At 55.4% G+C, this 18166-nt stretch overlaps 1 protein-coding gene across 1 annotated transcript; it reads left to right on the forward strand.

The window, feature by feature from the left end:
- Window positions 1–594: 594 nt before the first annotated feature.
- Window positions 595–17857, forward strand: NUAK2 (NUAK family kinase 2). Its single transcript, XM_069459352.1, has 7 exons — window positions 595–897; window positions 9472–9592; window positions 12069–12220; window positions 12574–12639; window positions 14280–14399; window positions 14897–15029; window positions 15680–17857. The coding sequence occupies exons 1-7, from the start codon at window positions 652–654 to the stop codon at window positions 16741–16743; spliced, it is 1902 nt and encodes a 633-aa protein (XP_069315453.1). The 5' UTR covers window positions 595–651; the 3' UTR covers window positions 16744–17857.
- The last annotated feature ends 309 nt before the right edge of the window (window positions 17858–18166 follow it).

Genomic DNA, 18166 nt, shown 5'->3' on the forward strand with positions numbered 1-18166 from the left:
ACCTCTAGAACAGTTCTCCACCAGCGCTCTCGTTTGGCTGGATTCTACCCCTGTCCTATCCTACCCCTTTGTCTCTTTTATGGACTTAAAGAAGTGGCCAAGCAACTTTATAGATCTGGGCTTGGGAGAAGCAAATTACTGAGGATGGAGAAATACTTTGGTGACCTCTAGCGCCCTCAGATTGCCCCTTGCCAACTGAGAACACAGCACAACAGAAAAACAGGGGCTCTAACCAGGACCAAGCGCCATTCAGAGGCAAGAACGGTTCCAAGGGCCCTAAAAGTAAGATTCTGGACTTCAAGCGGCCTCCGCCGCCGGAATCCCCTATTCCCCAGTCTTGGCCTCGGGGGTCCTGGTAGGCGGGCTCCATTGACACCTTTCCCAGCCACGCCCAGGGGAGGAGGCGGGGCCGGGAGCCAGACGAGCCAATGCGGGAGGCCGTGGTCACGCGCCGCCGACGAGCCGGCCAATGGGTGCTGGTGGGGGCGTGGCCGGGGCCTCAGGCACGGAGCGCTTATAACAACTTGGAATGCTGCGCTTTCCGAGCGCTGCGGTGCGGCCGTGGGGTCCCGGCCCGATGCTGGACGAGCTCTAACTCTCCCCGCGCGGCCGCTTGACTCCTCAGTCGCCTTCGTTCCCGTCCTGCTCGCCATGGAGTCGTTGGCTTTTCCTCCGCGCCCCGGCCCCGCCGCCTCCGCCGCCGCCGCCCTGGCCGCGGAGCTCGCCCGGCCCCTGGCCGACGGGCTCATCAAGTCCCCCAAGCCCGTGATGAAGAAGCAGGCGGTGAAGCGGCACCACCACAAGCACAACCTCCGGCACCGCTACGAGTTCCTGGAGACCCTGGGCAAAGGCACCTACGGGAAGGTGAAGAAGGCACGGGAGAGCTCCGGGCGCCTGGTGAGTGCGGCTCTGTCCGGCCGGCCCAGCGGCGCGGGCTTGGCGGCTGGCGGGGAGTGGAGGAGGGTGGGTCGGGGGCTCGTGCGTTGCTCGGGGGCGTTCCCAGCATGTAGTCTTACCACCTGTGTGTGTGGAAGGGTGTCCTTTGCAGATATGTCTGTCCATGATTGGAGGGACAGTGGTCATAGACCTGAGGACCCCAGCAGCACCAGACCACATGTGATGGATTGCTGAGTAAGTGAGGTGGATAGCTGGCACGGGGCGCACAGAAGACAATATTGTCCTGTCTTGGGATGGGAAGGCTTCCTAGAGAGGATGGGACTTAAGTTGAATTTTGCTGGGAACAGACTGTTCAATAGAGTGGACATAGAAGGCACCTGACCTTAGTAGGAATTTGATAAATATGTGTGTGGTTGAATGAATGGATGCGGTGTGGAGTTCCCCAGTTCTAAGAGTCGGGCATCCCAGCGTGCTGTGGAGATCTGCACAGGGGTGGGCTTGACATTTAGGTCCTTTACAGCTCTAAGGTTTAGTTGAAGTTTCACTATGATGAGGTTTTGATTCTGGAAAATATGAAACCAGGCACTGATACCAAGTCTACTGTGCCCCAAGATGCCTTTGGGGCCTTTTCAGGAACTTGCCCTTTTAATTTGGTGTGTGTGTGTAGTAGTCACAGTAATCTGTGTGAACTTGGGCAATTTCCTCATCTGTGTACTCTGTTTCCCTTTCTGCAAAAATGGAGAGAACACAGCCTGCCTCACAAGCTGCTATGGGGACTCCATAAGATACAAATATGAACTTAAATTGTTCCTGACACGTAGAACTTGCAGTGAGAACTACTATTTATAACTAGAAAGGCCAGCCCAGAAAGGATGGCAAATTTGCCAAAAGTTAGTTAACATTGGTTAACTGTGGTTCTCCAACTTGAGTTTAACGTACCCAGGAATCGCCTGGGGTGTTTGTTTAAAATACTTCTCTGGTTCCATACCCAGTGGAATTTATTCTGAAGGTATAGGATGGGGCCATATAATCTATACTTTAACAAGTCTTTTAGAGCAGGTGGTTTAGGGATTATGTTTTTGCTGAATCCATTGGGTGCTGGTTGTAAGGCGTGTGAGTGTGTGTGTGTGTGTGGCTATGGTTTGCCCTATTGGCTATGGCAGTGGTTGCCTCCCCAGGTTGTGTTTGGTTTTGCAGCCAGTAGCTGGTTTGAAATACAAGAAGTCATTTCATTGGTGAAGGAGAGTGGATGTTGGAGAAAGGGGTGGATTATGGCCCCATCAATAGGACCGAGTATGTTTTTCCTGCTCACGCCTGGCACAGTCCCCAGTTGCCCGCTGCCAGGTTACAGCTATTGGGCAATCATGTACTTCCTGGCTTTCCTTTTCTTTCTCTTTTTATAAAGTGTGAGGACCCAGTGAGGCCCCAGGCTTGAGACTGCTGGGCCCAGGCTTTGTCAGTGGCTTAGCTGGAAAATAGCTGCTCGTGGCTTGTGCCTTGTGCCTTGTGCCTCCTGGCGGGGAAAGACTGGGTCTCGAGGACTGGGGTGGCCCAGAAACTGAGAAACTGAGATTGAAGTTCAGAGATCCCATCAGGTTCTTGACCTGGGTCACTGCACGTGTCTGTGTGTGTGTGTGTGTTTGAGAGAGAGAGAGAGATAGAGAGAGAGTGTGTGTGAGGAGAGACAGAGAGAGAGAGAGAAAGAGAAAGAAAGAGAGGATCTCATTTGATTCCAGAGTGAGATAAATCAGCTTTCAGTTTTCAAGCCTCAGCGGCTCTAGGCAGGAATTCCAGCTTTTATTACATCAGAACAGAGAGAATTCTGAAGATACTCCCTGGCCACATGCCTCTTGCTATAAGTAGGGAGCCAAGATCAGGAGCCGTGGGGCCTGCTCTGAGCCTCCCTGATCTAGACCACCCAGTACTGCTGCTGAGAACTTGCTCGGGGTCTCCCTTCCTCTTGGAGAGCAGTTGCCTGCCGTGCTAATGGTTTCTCAATGCTGGAGCCTTGCCCTCCCCCGCACACTGCCCCCAACCCTGCCCCTTGACCATCCTCTCTGAACCAAGAGAGACCTGGTGCCACGTGGGGGCTGCCCAAGACCTCCCTTCACATGAATTGAGATTGTTGGTGGGGGCTAGATTGAGAGGCAAGCCTGCTAGGTGACTTCCATCCCAATTTTCCCTCCACCTCTCCAGCATACTTCCCCTCCCAACCTGCTAGGTGGGATTGTCAGGGGACGGGCAGAGGGAAGGGCAGGTGGGCGGGGCTAACGGCTGCTCCAAGAGGGCATCAAAGGAAAAACAAATATTTGCTCTGGATCTTAGTATCCAAATGACATTTCCTCCTGTGATTCTCTCAGCTTCCCTGACCACCCTTCCCCCTGAAGAGAAAAACACATGCTGAGTGAGGTCCCTGGGATGGTGGAGTCCACCAGAGCCTTCGGGATGATCTTCGTGGAGGTCTTACTTCCAAGGAATGCCGTGAGGGAAATGAGGGGAGTCCGAGAGGGTAGTGCTCTGCGGCAGGGGTTGCTCTGTCTCTTTTACATATTGGATTGCCGTGTGGGATTTCAAAAGGTTTGAAAATGACTGACATGGCCCGATTCCTTCACTGACAGATGGGGAAACTGAGGCCCACGAGAGGGGAAGTGCCTTATCCTGTGGCTGGATAGTGGCATGCCTGTACCCTGCCTGCAACATAGGCTCCTGACTTGACCACCCAGGCTCTGAGTGACCAAGTACTGAGTCTGGGCCTGGGAGTCGGCCTTGCGATGAGCTCCAGCTCACCCCCGTGTGCTGTGTCAGCCCCACAGCTAGCACTCACTGGCTGTTGTTCCCAGCGCTCCGGGCCGTGCTGAGCGTGGAAGAGTCACTGGGGACCAACCCACGCCCTCACATACACTGATTATGTTAAGGAATCTTGGGTGGGTGTCTACACTATATTCCCAGTTTTTAAACCTTACTGGGGAGACTGCCTAGCTCCAAGTCAAGACTGCAAGGGTTGAAATCATGGTGTTGTTGCTTACCAGCTGTGCAACCTCTTTGTTCCTCAGTTTCCTTATCTGTAAAGTGGGGATTATAATCATTCCTACCTTGTGGGGTCCTCCTAGGATCAATAAGATAGTCTATGTATAGTGCTTAGCACAGTATCGGACATACAGTTATTATTCCAGCAAGGCTGGCTTTGACCAAGCCCTACCTTCCCTCTCCTGGGGACCCCCCACCCCCATCCTGGGTCTGCCCTGCTCTGAGAAAGAGTGTGGATTGTGCCCAGCTTCCCTAAGCCAAACCACTTTGATCTCCACTCTGTTCAAAGTCCCAGCCTCTCCTCCAGCCCCAGTTCCGGAGGACTCCCGCCTGGCCAGCTGCCCAAGGCTTGCTCGGCGGGACACTGCCTTGCTAGCTCCTTCTGCACCTGCCTGTACAGCAGCAAGGAGGGAGGCTGCAGGCGACTCTTGGCCTTGGGCTCTGGCCAAACCACACAAGAGAGCTGGGCAGGGAAGTTCCTTGCCCAGCAACCTGGCAGAGGGGGCTGGAGGGTGGCAAGGAGGGGGCAGTACAGCATGGGGCTTTGGGGAGGTGGCTTAGGCTCCCCTCAGAGCCCAATCCTAATCGGGCAGGTTGGTGGGATGGTGAACCATCCCCAAGCCCAGCCTGGGCCAGCCCAGCCCAGCCTCTCCTCCGTTATCTAAATGGGTCATCCTCCAGCTCCTTTCCCTGCCTCTCAGACAGCAGCTGCTCCGTAAAAGGCCAGAGGAGTCAAGGAGCTTGGCTCCAGCTCCAGGTGATAACTATGGCCAGAGATGCCCAGCTTGCACCCTCTCCCCTGCACCCGGAACCAGCATCTCTGGGCCTTCTTTTTCTAAGACCTTTCTACCATTCTTAGTTCCAGGGAGGGAGGCAGGGTTTACCCATCAAGCCCCAGCATCTACCTCTCCAGGGTGTAGGCAAAGGAGCAGGGGCATGTTTATATGTCCACAAGTAGGATGGGGGTGGCCAGAGGTACTACACAGCCTGGCCCAGGGCAAGGTGTAAAGTGTGCCCTTTGTCTTCTGAGATGGAAGCTTCTCCAGGCAGCACCCCTCCATCTTAGATCGTCATTCTGTCTTGAAGTGTTGGGGAACCTTGGAAAAGTCAGTGTGCCTTTCTGGACTCCAGTGTTTCCCATTTGCAAAACAGGATGTGGAATTAGCCCCGCCTTCTTTCCAGTGTTCACGGCTGCAGGGGCAAGAAAAGCACTGGAATGGGACCAGTAAGAATTATGCTCAGGCAGGTGAACATGGTCATAGTAAGGGGCCTCTGAACAAGCCCCTTGTAACAATCCTTGGCAGGCACCTTCCTGGCAGAGTAGCAGGTGACCCATTTCTGCAGAAGCTCAGCACAGAATAGAGTTGGGAAGGGAGGTTAGAGATCCTGATGCTCAAATTCGTGAGTGGCTCCTTCCTTGCTGGCCTTTGCTCCAACCTTTCCTTCTGCCTGGAATACCCCATTGCCCCCTCGCCCACTTCCCTTGGCCTTGCAAACCTCACTCACCCTTCAAGGTATGAACCAGTTCTCTCCCGGGGTGGTTTTCCCTGCTTCTGCAGGCAAAGAAAGCCCTGTCCAGTGTTCCTGGAGCCCCTCTGCAGGCAGGGGCCTCAGCTGCCACATTTATTGCACCAGACTGGAGTTGATTTGATTGCTAGTCCTCCCACTGGACTGAGGAGGAACAGGGACTATCTAATTTTTGTCTGAATCCCTAACATACAGTGTAGCACGTATAGGCATTTAGCAGATGTTTGAAGAATAAATGTCCTTTTGTTTTTCGGATGAGAACATTAGAACTAACCAGACCAATTAACCAGATCATTTAAGTGACTTGTCTTGAGTTGTGTAGCTCAATAGGGGCAATAAGGATTAGATACCTGGGCTCTCAGTGCCCGCTCCACTAATCAGGTGTTCACGTTTACCTTGTCATCATTGGGCCTGGTTTTCCTTCCCCCTCCGCATAGGGTGGCCATATAATGTATTGTCTACACTTGGATAGTTTGGACAATAAAGGGAGCAATATTAATAATTATGCCAGGACTCTCTCTGGGCATGTGGCCCTCCTTCCCCTGGGTGGTCCATTCACCAATTGTTACACTCTTCCTTGGCTTTAGTCAGCTTATTTTTATTCTGGAAAATGTTGCCCAACTATCTTGCAGATGAGAACAAAGGTCCTTAAAAATTAGTCCTCATGGCTGAGGTTGACTCTACCCATTCCTAGGAGGACGGAGAGAAAATCTTATCTGGGTGCCGTCCCATCAGTCAGAGATCAGCCGGGTGACTTAACCAATAAATAATTTTATTGTGATCTGTGTTCCCCGGTAAACAACTGTTGAATGCTTCCCGTAGCTAGGCTCTGTCTAGGCCTGAGCTGTTGCTAGATCTAATTTACTTTGACAAGCTATCCAGGCGATAGCTAGAGGCCTCTCCCCTGGGGCTGGGGTAGGTTGGGGAGCAGGGCCCAGCCCCCCTGGGGGACTGATGGAGGCCTGATGAATAACTTGTTTCTCTCCTGGGAAGTGCCAGCCAAGCTGTGATGTGCCAGCACCTAACATAGATAACTGGAGGGTCCTTGATAAACCCGCTGAGGCCAGAGCACAAGTTTGCAGGAGGCTGGAGCTGTTCACTGAGAATTAGCAATTCTGATTTAGAATCTTGGGCTTCCAGTGTTGAAAGAGATGGATCTCAGAGTTGCACTTGTGTCCCCTCTGCCCATGCAGAGACTCCTTCTAGCACCTCAAAGACCCCCTTTTTTTGGAACCTCATTTCTTTTAGGCCTTGTCATCTGTAGAGTTCTGCCCCCTAAGCCCGTGATGATTTATTTCACTATTGTATACGTTCGTGAGTATACAACTGTGTATCTAAGATGTGCCTAGGTTTTGTATACGTGTACATCTTAAGTTCTCAAATTTTTTGATCGTCTAGATATGTGACTTGTGTTTATATGATTGTTTTTGCTATTAATACATTTTAATGGACCTTTGTCTCTAAAGAGCTCATAGAACTATATCCATTGTTTGATTTTGGAAACAAAGAATTTTAGAGAGAAAAGAACTTAGTCCATAAAATCTCCCCTCAGGGAGAGAAAAGGGGTATGGAGAGAGAGGTGTGTGGGAATGACACCCCAGGTTGAATCCAGGAAAGAGAGGGGCCTCTTAGTTAGAGGAGGATTCAAGCCCTCTACACCCTACTCCCCACCCCTGCCCAATTCCAAGCCCAGGGAGTTTTTTTTTGCTTAGCTCACTGGGGAGACATGGATGGTCTGGAGCAGAAGGCGGGCAGCCCCGGCCCCTGCAGCTGCAGCGTGGGCCTCTCCAGCATCTTGGGGAGGAGGCTCCATGGTGACCATCCCTCCCTCCTGCCATTGTCCTCCGTGCCCTGCTCAGGGAGGGCGCGAGCAAGCACTGGGCCTCCCCTCTTTCAGCAGCCCAGCTCTGGGGGAGGGGCAGGGCGGAGGGCACGCCATCCCTGGCCGGTTGCCGGGGTGACCGGGCTGGCGGGCATTGTGAGCAGCTCCTCTGACGGGATTAGGGCTGTTCCGCATTCTTGTCCGATGGGGAGCACAGGCCGGCAGGGCCGCTGTCCCCGGGAGCCCTGCCGCCGGAAGCCATTGTCTGCCTCCAGAGCCCTTTGAAAGGGTGGATTAGAGGCCCCTCCCCTCAAGCGGGGCTCTCCTTTTCTCTGTCTGCCTCTGAGTCGCGAGGGGAGGCAAACCCTCCTGGGAAATGGCACGAGGAGCTGTTTACCTCGCCCTGCGTCTTCAGATTTCTCATAACTCGCCTATCTCCCGTGAAGAGGAAGTCTTGTATTTACCATCCGTGTCCTTGGACGGGACTTGCCAGGAACCGGCTGGCCCTGGGACACCCCACCCTCACCCCACGCCCGCCCCTGATGCCAGCCGTGCAGCCTCCGAGGGCCGTGGCATTTGTAGAGCTCCTCGCAGGGAATCAGAGCAGGGAAGCCCCCAGACGTCTTAGTTCAACCTGTTTATTTCACAGAAAATGGCGACGCTAGGAAGGGGTGGGATTTGCCCACTGGGGACAGCGACAGAATAGGGGCCCAGAATGGGGGCTGGTCCCTTGGCTCCCCAGCATGTGTGTCACACAGCAGGCCCTGCTACCAGTGCTGCTGGGCCGTTGTCCGGCAGCTGCTGCTGAGTGGGGTGGAGCAGAGAGAGACCTCAGTCCCTAAGGGGCGCTTACAACTGCATCTCGGCAGCTCCTCTGTGTCCTCCTGCCTCACCCCACCCTGCCCGAGCGCACCGCACGGCCCAGCCACGGGGATTAAACCTTATGTGGTGTTTTCCACCTGTCGAGACGAAGATGGCAGGGCTGGGGACTCTGTTTAACTGCCGAGTTGTTGGTCGCCAGGGGAGAAGGATTTCCTTTCCTGGACAGACGACATTGGTGTTTTGAGTTTTTTCCCCTGTAATTTTGGGGGCAATATTTTTAAGCATTGTAGTAAAATATATATAAATATAAAACTTACCGTTTTAAGTGTACAATAGTGTTAAGCGTGTTCACATTGCTGTACACCAGTCTGCGAATTCTTTTCGTTTTATAAAACTGAGACTATAGGCATTAAGCCGCAACTCCCATTTTCCCCTCCCCTGGGCCCCGGCAACCAGCATTCTACTTTCTGTCTCTACAGATTTGCCTATTCTAGGTGCCTCGCACAGGTGGGATCATACAATATTTGTCCATGTGTGATTGGCTTATTTCACTGGGCATAACGTTTTCAAGATTCATGCGTGTTCTAGCATGTGTCCGAATTGCCTTCCTTTTTATGGCTGACTAATGTTCCATTGTGCAGATAGACCGTGTTTTGTTTATCCTTTCATCTGCTGAGGAACGTTTGGGCTGTTTCCAGTTTTCAGCTAGAGATTAGCTGTTTAAGGAAAGTTAGCGTCTGGGGCAGATAAAGTACCAAACGTGGAGTCAGAGGGCCGGTGGTCTCACCCTAGTTTGTGCTGATTAGTGACCGTGTGCCTGAGCAGGTCATTTAACCTCTCGGGGTCCTGGGTTCCTCACCTGTAAACAGGGATGATGATGCTTTCTGTGCCTACCTCAGGGCTGTTGTGAGGGCAGTTCCTTTACCAATGCCATAAAGAGTTATCCAGTGCCAAGCACGGGCCGGACACTGTGCTCAGCATCAAGGATCCAGTGCTGAGCAAAACAGGCCCACCCTTGTCCTCGTGGTGTGGTCTGGCACACTGGCTTTATAAATCACAAAGCATCCATCCGCCTTGAGGATGCCGGTGGCCACCTTCCTTGTTCAACTACACTCTGAATAAGGAGGCCACGGGTCCGTACTCCTGCCTGCTGCATGGACTGTACCCCACCCAGGTGAGAACCTTTTCTAGAGAAGGAGCTCTCCAGCCACGCTGCCACCTGCCCTGGGGAAGGATGGAGTGGCTTCTCTGGGTGCACACTGTGGCCTTTGTGGCAGGTGCAGGCAGGCCAGCAGGGCCAGGCCTCCAGAACGTCCTCAGGGATGCTTTTACCTGTCAGACCTTTCTCCTCACTCTCCCGCATTCTCTGTTCCCAGGTGGCCATCAAGTCAATCCGGAAAGACAAAATCAAAGATGAGCAAGATCTGATGCACATACGGCGGGAGATCGAGATCATGTCGTCACTCAACCACCCTCACATCATCGCCATCCATGAAGGTACGCAGGGGAGCGGAGTGTGTGTGCACGTGTGTGTGTGTGTGCATGTGTGTGTGTAGAAGGAGTCAGAACAGACAACACAAAGAAGTGAAAAAGCCACAGGGTTTAGAGTTGGGCAGAAGCTGGATTTGAAACCCAGCCGTGTGATGTTAGGCAACATTGAACTTAGACTCTGGGCCTCAGTTCCTCGTTTATAAAGCGGGACACTCCCACTTGCATCACAAGGTGGTTGCAGAGATCAAACTGGATAATGTCACGATCGCTCTGCCCACGGGAGGCACTCAAGGGATTGCAGGCTTTTTTGTTATTATTAGGTTTTCCCTCCCTGCACGCTACCTTCCCAACCCAGCTGGGTCCTGAGCAGTCCTAGGGAGGCCGAGACACACGTAGACAGGCACCCGGCTCAGGTGCATGGGCGCTGTTCCTCATATGTCCCAAGAGCCAGACCTGCTAGAGTCTGTCCTGTGCTCTGAATCATTCCCGCCACCGGGCTGGCTCCTACCTCTCCTCGTCTCTCTTGGCCTCCCCTTCTCTGACATCAGTGCTGACCCCAGCTGCCCCCTCCCCCGTGACCCAGACAACAGAGTGAGCAAGAGAAGGCGACGAGGGAAAGAGGGGGAGCACCCTCCCACACACCCCTGTCTTCGAGCCTTTACAGGATGTCAGTGAGATGGGAAGCAGGGAGAGCAGTAGCAGCAGGAGGGAGGGAAGGAGCCTCTGTCTGAATTTTCCAGGTGGGGAAAAAAAATGGGGCAGTCTCTGCTCTCAGGTCCTGTTCATAGGAAGATGAAGGGCAGAGCCACTGACACAGCCCTGTGGCCAGAGCCTGTTCCAGGGGGAGCCCAGGCAAGTGGCTGAGATGACTAATTGTATCTCTGTGTACTGCCCTCAGGGGAGAGTGGGCCGATGACAAAGCATTGGTTAAGCCGGGCTGAGCTTGGTGACTGGCAGAGTACGTGTGTGTGTGTGTGTGTGTGTGTGTGTGTAAGAGATTCTCCCCCACACCTGTATCCCCAGCTGGGTTGGAAACTGAGCCCCAGCTCAAGATGTGGCTTCTCGTGCACCTGCAGCACACATAGAGCATCACAGTGTATCTGGGAGAGCTCCCCCAGATTCGTCCCCATCCTGTTCCAGGCTTCAGGGGGTGTGGCCTGGGGGAGGCTCCAGTCCTGGGAACTGACCTCTGACCTAGCTTCTCTCCAGAATGTGCCCTGGCTGGCTCTTGACCCCCAATTTCATGGCACAAAGGTTACACGAACCCCTGCAGAGATGTCAAGAACCCCAGGGGTGGTGGAGTCTCAGCCAGGCACCCCTAGGAGGCTGAACCACCATGGGTCAGGGCTGTTTACTCATGTTCCCCGGAAGAAGGCACAGTCCTCCTGGCCCTGTATCCAGGAGTGCCTGGAAGCTGGGACCCCTCTAGGGAGAAGCCTCCTCCCTCTGCTCCTTCTCAGAGGCTAGACAGCAATAGCTCTGGGGCTGGCCAAGCAAGTCACAGGACCCGTCTGACATAAAGATGCAATGTCACCGACGTGCATGTGCTGACACACACCCAGCTGAAGGGCCAGTTTGGTGAACAGACAAGGCCTGAGGTGGCAAGAAGGCCCCTCCTACAGGAGGAGCTGAGCCAGCTGGGATGGGCTGACGGCAGGAACCCAGCCAGTCAATTCATTACCAAATACGTATTGATTGCTTCTGTGTACGAGCCGTATGCATGAGGCCCTGGCCCAGACACCCTGGACGGAAGTCAGAGATGGTGGGGTGATGAATGGCCCTGCTCTCCACGACACTTTACAGCTCACGACCCACTTTCATATACTTTCATCCCTCTCTGCTCTTCCAGGCAGTCATTATTATTGGCAATATTTTTCAAATTTATTAATGAGGGCACTGATTATAAAGATAACAGTAGGTACCATTTATCGAGAGCTTGCTTACGTGCCAGACCCTATGCCAGCTTGCTCAGCCAGCCCCAAAGCTATTGCTGACTTTTTATCTGTTTCTTACCCAAGCCCTGTGAGGCTGCCATGATTATCCTGCCTTTCAAATGAGGAAACCGAGGCACAGTGGTAAAATAACTTGTCCAAGACCACTCAGCAAACTTGCATTCTTACTGAAATATCTAGAAGAGATTTGCCCAAGCTCACAAGGTGAAAAAGAGCTGGGTTCTAAACCAAAGAGCCTGGACTTTCAGTCTCAGCCAGTGATGTCTCTGCCTTCCTGGGAATTTGCAGGTAGTTTTCAGAATCCTCAAAAGCCTGAACTTCCAAGGAGGAGGAGGGCAAGGCAGTGTCCTTGGCCTTAAGTCATCGCTCCCTGAAGGTGCTGGGAGCTTCAAAGGCCTTCTCCTGCAGCCTGATTAGCAGACATCTCTAGAGGGAGGTCCTGTCTGGTGTGGGGCCAGGGTGGAGTGAGTGACCCCCAGTGGAGAGCAGACTTTGGGTGGGTCTGACGTTCCCCACCTTGCTCTGCCCAGTGTTCGAGAACAGCAGCAAGATCGTGATCGTCATGGAGTACGCCAGCCGGGGCGACCTGTACGACTACATCAGCGAGCGGCAGCGGCTCAGTGAGCGTGACGCCCGGCATTTCTTCCGGCAGATCGTCTCTGCTGTATATTACTGCCACCAGGTGGGTGCCCACCTGGCCCAGCCGTGTTCCCAGGGGTGGTCCCTGGGACTCTGGGGCTGGTTTGGACCAGAGAGATTCCACACCTTGTCCCAGATCACACAGGGAGACAGAAGCAGAGGCAAGGCTGGATTCTGGCCTCTCATGCAAGGAAACATTGGTGTCTCCGACTTTGAGTCCCTTGGCCGGGGATGGAAGGGCCTGTCATTTCTTGCATCACATGCCAGTGAAGACGGGCATTCCCAGCCTACCTGTGCACAGCCCCACCTGGCTCCCTTTGTGTTTGCCTCACTGTCCAGACTCGGCCCCTCATCCCCTTCCCTTCCCTGGTGACCTTCCCCTGACTCTCCTTTCAGAATGGAGTTGTCCACCGGGATCTCAAGCTGGAGAACATCCTCCTAGATGCCAACGGAAATATCAAGGTGAGCCCCACTTCTTGTTTCCAGAAATTTCCCTGCCCCACCTTAGCTTTTCTGCACCATCCCCAGCCAGGTAGCTCTAAGCTCTTAGTGGGTCCCTGAAGGAGTTGAGCAAAAATCAGACTTAATATGTTAGTACCGGCAGGGACCTCATCCACTCCAACACCTGCTGGCTGGAGAACTGGGGCCTCAGGATGAAGGGTGACTTGCACAAGGTCACACAGCTAGTGAGTGGCTGCGTCTGGGCTGGAACCAGGGTCTTCTGACTCCCAGACAAGTGTTCTTTTGACATCACGAGGCTGACAGGAGTTTAGATCTAAGGTCAGCTTTTGCTCACAACCTTGGGATGGGCCAGGAGTTGTTCTCCCCGCCTGCATGTGTGCACACCTGCATGCACACACGTGCACAGTTCAGTCTGCCACAGTAAGGTGGCCGTGTGGCACCTGTCCCCACAGACCAAGCACTGCAGCACCAGCTTCCTGCTTCCTGCTGCTGGATTTCCCCTCCCAGGGAGTTAAATTTAGGTCAGGCAGGAGAAGCTCACGTTGGTGGAATAAACTCAGATCTCGGGAAGGAGGGTGTGGCAAGGACTGGCTCAGGCAGGGAGGCTGGCCCCTAGCAGGCACTGGGAGGGTGACTCTGCCCTCTGACCCTCCACAGAATCTTCCTGAGTCCAGGCCATAGTCCTGTCCAGTGTCTCTTGACCTGTGCCCTGAGATGGCCCAGTACTAAGTTCATTCCCCTTCCCAGCCAATTCCCGGAGCAGGTGGGGATCCCTTTGATGCTGACCAGGGGGAGGGAAGCCAGAGCCAATAAACCCACATAACCACAACAGGCACCAACCTTCCCGTCTGTGCCAGTCACAGGCCTCGCTATGGGCTTCAACTGGTATCTGCTTGATAAGAGGCCAATAAAGCCATAAAGGAAGGAGCCCGAGTTTCATACACACCCCTCCTCAGCCCAGGCACGCATGATCCTCTGACAGGGTGGGGAGCAGCAGGCCATCGGCCTTGGCCTCTAACTGCCATCGGCCTCGGCCTCTAACTGTGGATAGCTGGGCTGTGCGTTGGCATGAGGAGCTGGCTCTCCCCCTCAACTGGCTCCTGTCAGCTGATAAGTGCCTACTGAGCCTCATCCAGGGTCTCACCTGGGCTAGCAGCTGCAGGAGAGGTGGGCAAGGAGGGCAGCGTGGGAGGACGGAGCCTGGCGGGCCAGCGGGAGGCAGCACTGATGAGCTGGGAGTCCTGGGAACCTTGGGCCACTGTAGGGCTTCGTAAGAGGAGGTGATCTCAGGGCAGTGGGAGACCTCCCAGGGGACATGGGCTTGCTGGATGCAGGCGAGAGAGAGGATCTCTGGGGTGGGATGCAGCGTGAGCAAAAGGGTCTGGGGAACCATGAGGATCCTGCAGCCCCCCCCACCACACGCCTCTGCCTGGGTGCTCCCAACTGGCACACCTGCTCAGGGCTCTCTCTTCCAGGCCTGAGCTATGTAGACAGTGCCCAGTGTGGGGTAGGGGTCATGGGGACCCTTTCCTTCTATTGGGGCCTGGTGTTCCCCAGGGTCTGGAGGGGGGTGTGCTAGGAGCTATGGAACAACCCTGGCCTTGGCCTGAGCTGTGTCTGCATTTGCCCCAATCCTGCAGATTGCTGACTTTGGGCTCTCCAACCTGTACCACCAAGGCAAATTCCTGCAGACGTTCTGTGGGAGCCCCCTCTATGCCTCGCCAGAGATCGTCAATGGGAAGCCCTACACGGGCCCAGAGGTGAGTGGCCGCCCTCCGCCACCAGCCTGCCTCAGTCACTTCCCAGGACTTCAGATCCCGTGAGCTAGGCGGGCTGGTTTTCTAGTTACTCCCTTTTTCAGAGCACAAAACTCAGCTCCCCCAAAAATAGTGACTTGCCAGGTCCCTAGCCAGGAGTAGCAAAACTGGAACTAGAACCCAGGGCTCCGGACTCCCAGCCTAGCTCTTCACACCCTCACCTTTCCTGTTCCCATTACCTTTCCTGGGCCCAGTCCAACCACCTCACCCTGCCCTGTGCTTGTGGCCGTCCCTCCTGGGGAGGCGATTGACATCTGCCCCTAAGAGCCTCAGCCCCTGTGCAGCGTCCCCCTCATTGCCCCTGGGTACCAGAGGGGGTGGTCCTCAGATGTGTGGCCTCTGAGCTGTCCAGCAGGGCCCTTGCCTTCCCTGGTGTTGACGCTGAGGCTGGCAGCCCCGCTGTGCACACGGCAGCCTTGCTGACCTCCGCTCTCTCTCAGGTGGACAGCTGGTCCCTGGGTGTCCTCCTGTACATCCTGGTGCACGGCACCATGCCCTTTGACGGGCAGGACCATAAGACGCTGGTGAAGCAGATCAGCCACGGGGCCTACCGGGAGCCCCCCAAACCCTCTGGTGAGTGCAAGGTCGGGGGGTTCTCATCCAGGGCAGGAAGTAAACGGTGGCACTAGAGTGAAGAGGGCAACAGTCCATTGTGACCTGCAGAAAATTAAGGAACCCTCCACGGCCCTCTCGCCAATGTCTGAGCCCTCTGAGGAAGGAGGGGACAGCTCTTCCTTCCCTCATGGGCACGCTGGGTTATATTGGGGAAGTGCTTCCTGAGGTCTGACTTAGATCTTTGCTGCAATCATCTCATTTCCTGTTGTTTTCGTTCTCACCCTCAGAAACCTTTTTGTCCTTTTAGTGTGATGCAGATGGCAGGAAAAAGGGTGTGAGAGCCTTGGTTTACCCTTGAGCACAGTCTCTGCCCTCAGAGGGTTGGATTCAGTGGAGAGAATTACACACTGACATACCAGCGCGGCTCGTGAAGGGGTCTCAGTCTCGAGGGGGCGTGGGACAGAGAGGCAGCTGGGGCCGTCAATCCAGGAAAGCAGAATGGGGGAGGTGGCTGGGCTGGGGCTTGTAGAGCCCTAGTTCAGAATGGACGTATCTAACCCAGGGGTGAGCGGAGTCTTAGCTCAAATCTGGGGCAAGCCAGTGAGAGGGCCCATGGGGGGCCCGTTCTCAGAGCTGCCAGACTGAAGCCTCTGCCTTTTATCTTCCAGACGCCTGTGGCCTGATCCGGTGGCTGTTAATGGTGAACCCCACCCGCCGGGCCACCCTGGAGGATGTGGCCAGTCACTGGTGGGTCAACTGGGGCTATGCCACCCGCGTGGGGGAGCAGGAGGCTCTGCGCGAGGGTGGGCACCCTGGCAGCGACTCTGCCCGGGGCTCCATGGCCGACTGGCTCCGGCGTTCCTCCCGGCCACTCCTGGAGAACGGGGCCAAGGTGTGCAGCTTCTTCAAGCAGCACGCTGCTGGCGGTGGGAGCAGCGCCCCCGGCCTGGAGCGCCAGCATTCGCTCAAGAAGTCCCGCAAGGAGAATGACATGGCCCAGTCTCTCCAGGGCAACCCAGCCGAAGACACTTCCCCTCGCCCTGGCAAGAGCAACCTCAAGCTGCCCAAGGGTATTCTCAAGAAGGCAGCATTGACCTCGTCAGAGGGGACAAAGGAGGACCCCCAGGAGCCCAGCCCAGTCCCTACCAGCGCAGGGCAGGCTGCTCCCCTGCTCCCCAAGAAAGGCATCCTCAAGAAGGCCCGGCAGCGCGAGTCTGGCTACTACTCTTCTCCCGAGCCCAGTGAGTCTGGGGAGCTCTTGGATGCAGGTGACGTGTTTGTGAGTGGGGACCCTGTGGAGCAGAAGCCCCCCCAGGCCTCCGGGCTGCTCCTCCATCGCAAGGGCATTCTCAAACTCAATGGCAAGTTCTCCCGCACAGCCTTGGAGCTCACGGCCCCCACCACCTTCGGCTCCTTGGATGAACTGGCCTCGCCTCGCCCCCCGGCCCGGACCAGCCGTCCCTCAGGGGCTGTGAGTGAGGACAGCATCCTGTCCTCTGAGTCCTTTGACCAGCTGGACTTGCCCGAACGGCTCCCCGAGCCCCCGCTGCGGGGCTGTGTGTCTGTGGACGACCTCATGGGCCTTGAGGAGCCCCCCTCAGAGGGCCCTGGAAGCTGCCTGCGGCGCTGGCGGCAGGACCCCCTGGGGGACAGCTGCTTTTCCCTGACAGACTGCCAGGAGGTGACAGAGGCCTACCGACAGGCACTGGGGGTCTGCTCAAAGCTCGGCTGAGTGGTGGGGGGATTGCCCGAGCCCGGGCGGCCCTAAGACGCAGCTGGCTGCACCCCCCGACGGGAGCTGCCTTCTCCCTGCCTCCCAGGCCCAGCATCCCAGCGCGGAGGGCTGAGGGGGCTCGAGGGGAGCCCTGGCGGGGCTGGATGTGGGAAGCAGGTACACAAAGTACCTCAGGGGTTCACTGTCTTCAGCCCTGTTGAACCAAGAAGATAAGAGAGGGGAAAAGGGTAGAGAAACAGAGCGGAATGGGCAGGCCCGCGGTGGAGCCCGGGTTGCCTGTTTCTTGTACACGTGGCGGGGCTGCGGAGACTGGGCAGGGTGTCCCATCGGTGCCTACGGCCTTGATTGCCGTGGATAAGTTGCACACAGCGTGCCTTCCGGAGCAGCCCCTGCCCGACCCATTCCCTGCCGGAGTGGGCTGGACTGTCTTCACACACACCCCCACCCCCACCCGCCGCTGCAACTGGACTGCGCCCCCCTAATGTGCTGGGGTGTCCTGGGAATGGCCTGGAGTGACCCTCCCTTATGTATCCTAGGCGTAAGAGAACACAACTCCTGTTTCCTCAAGGTTCTCTCCCCTTTCCCTCTTCCCATCCTCCCAGCCTGGCCCAAGCCTCCTGGAGTCGCTGCTATGAACCTAAAAGACTTGAAAAGGCTCAGGCTGCTGTGTGAACTGCATCTCAAGGGGCCCAGACTCCTCTGGAGCCCACCTTTGACCTCAGTGACTCGGAACTTCTGCCTCTAAGCTGCTCCTGAAGTCGGACTGGATGTGTCTATTTCTCTGGGCGTTTAGGACCCTGGAATGTCCATATTTATTTTTAATGTTCTCAACGCTGTTTCATAAAAAGTGAATCTTGCTGTTTTCAATAATGTGAATGCTTTGCTCTGGGAAAATCCACTATGACATCTAAGTTTTGTGGACAGAGAGGTATTTTTGCAATGGTTCCCACTGGTCACAGAGAAGAGGGTCTTTTCCAAACCCACATGTCCTATTGCACTGTCTGGAGATGGGCCTCTGGCTCCCCTCACCCCCCACCCCTGTCTACCCAGTGGTCCCTCTTCCCTTCCTCGGTGGCCAGGAGGAACCTTCTATTAAAACCAGAATGGTGACTGGAAAACAGCCTCTGTTGTTCTCTCTGGGGAGGGGGCGGACGCAGGTCTTTGCACCTTCTCCGAATCCACATTCCCCCTGGCGGCCTGAGGGTGGGAAATCGAGATAACTACTTAATCCAAACCAACCCGCACTCCTCGCTTCCCAGGGCTTCTTGCTACACCTGACCCTACTAAGCACACAGGTGGGAAAGCCCTGGGCTCAAGGTCCCTGTTTGCTCTTCCTGCCTTTGGCGCTAGAGGAAGAACTGGATTTGGCAGACTGTCCAGCCCCACCCCCACCCTTCCCTCTCTCTCTTCTCCGTCCCCT

Source organism: Eulemur rufifrons, chromosome 27 (genome assembly GCF_041146395.1).
Source record: "Eulemur rufifrons isolate Redbay chromosome 27, OSU_ERuf_1, whole genome shotgun sequence".
Lineage (NCBI taxonomy): Eukaryota > Metazoa > Chordata > Mammalia > Primates > Lemuridae > Eulemur > Eulemur rufifrons.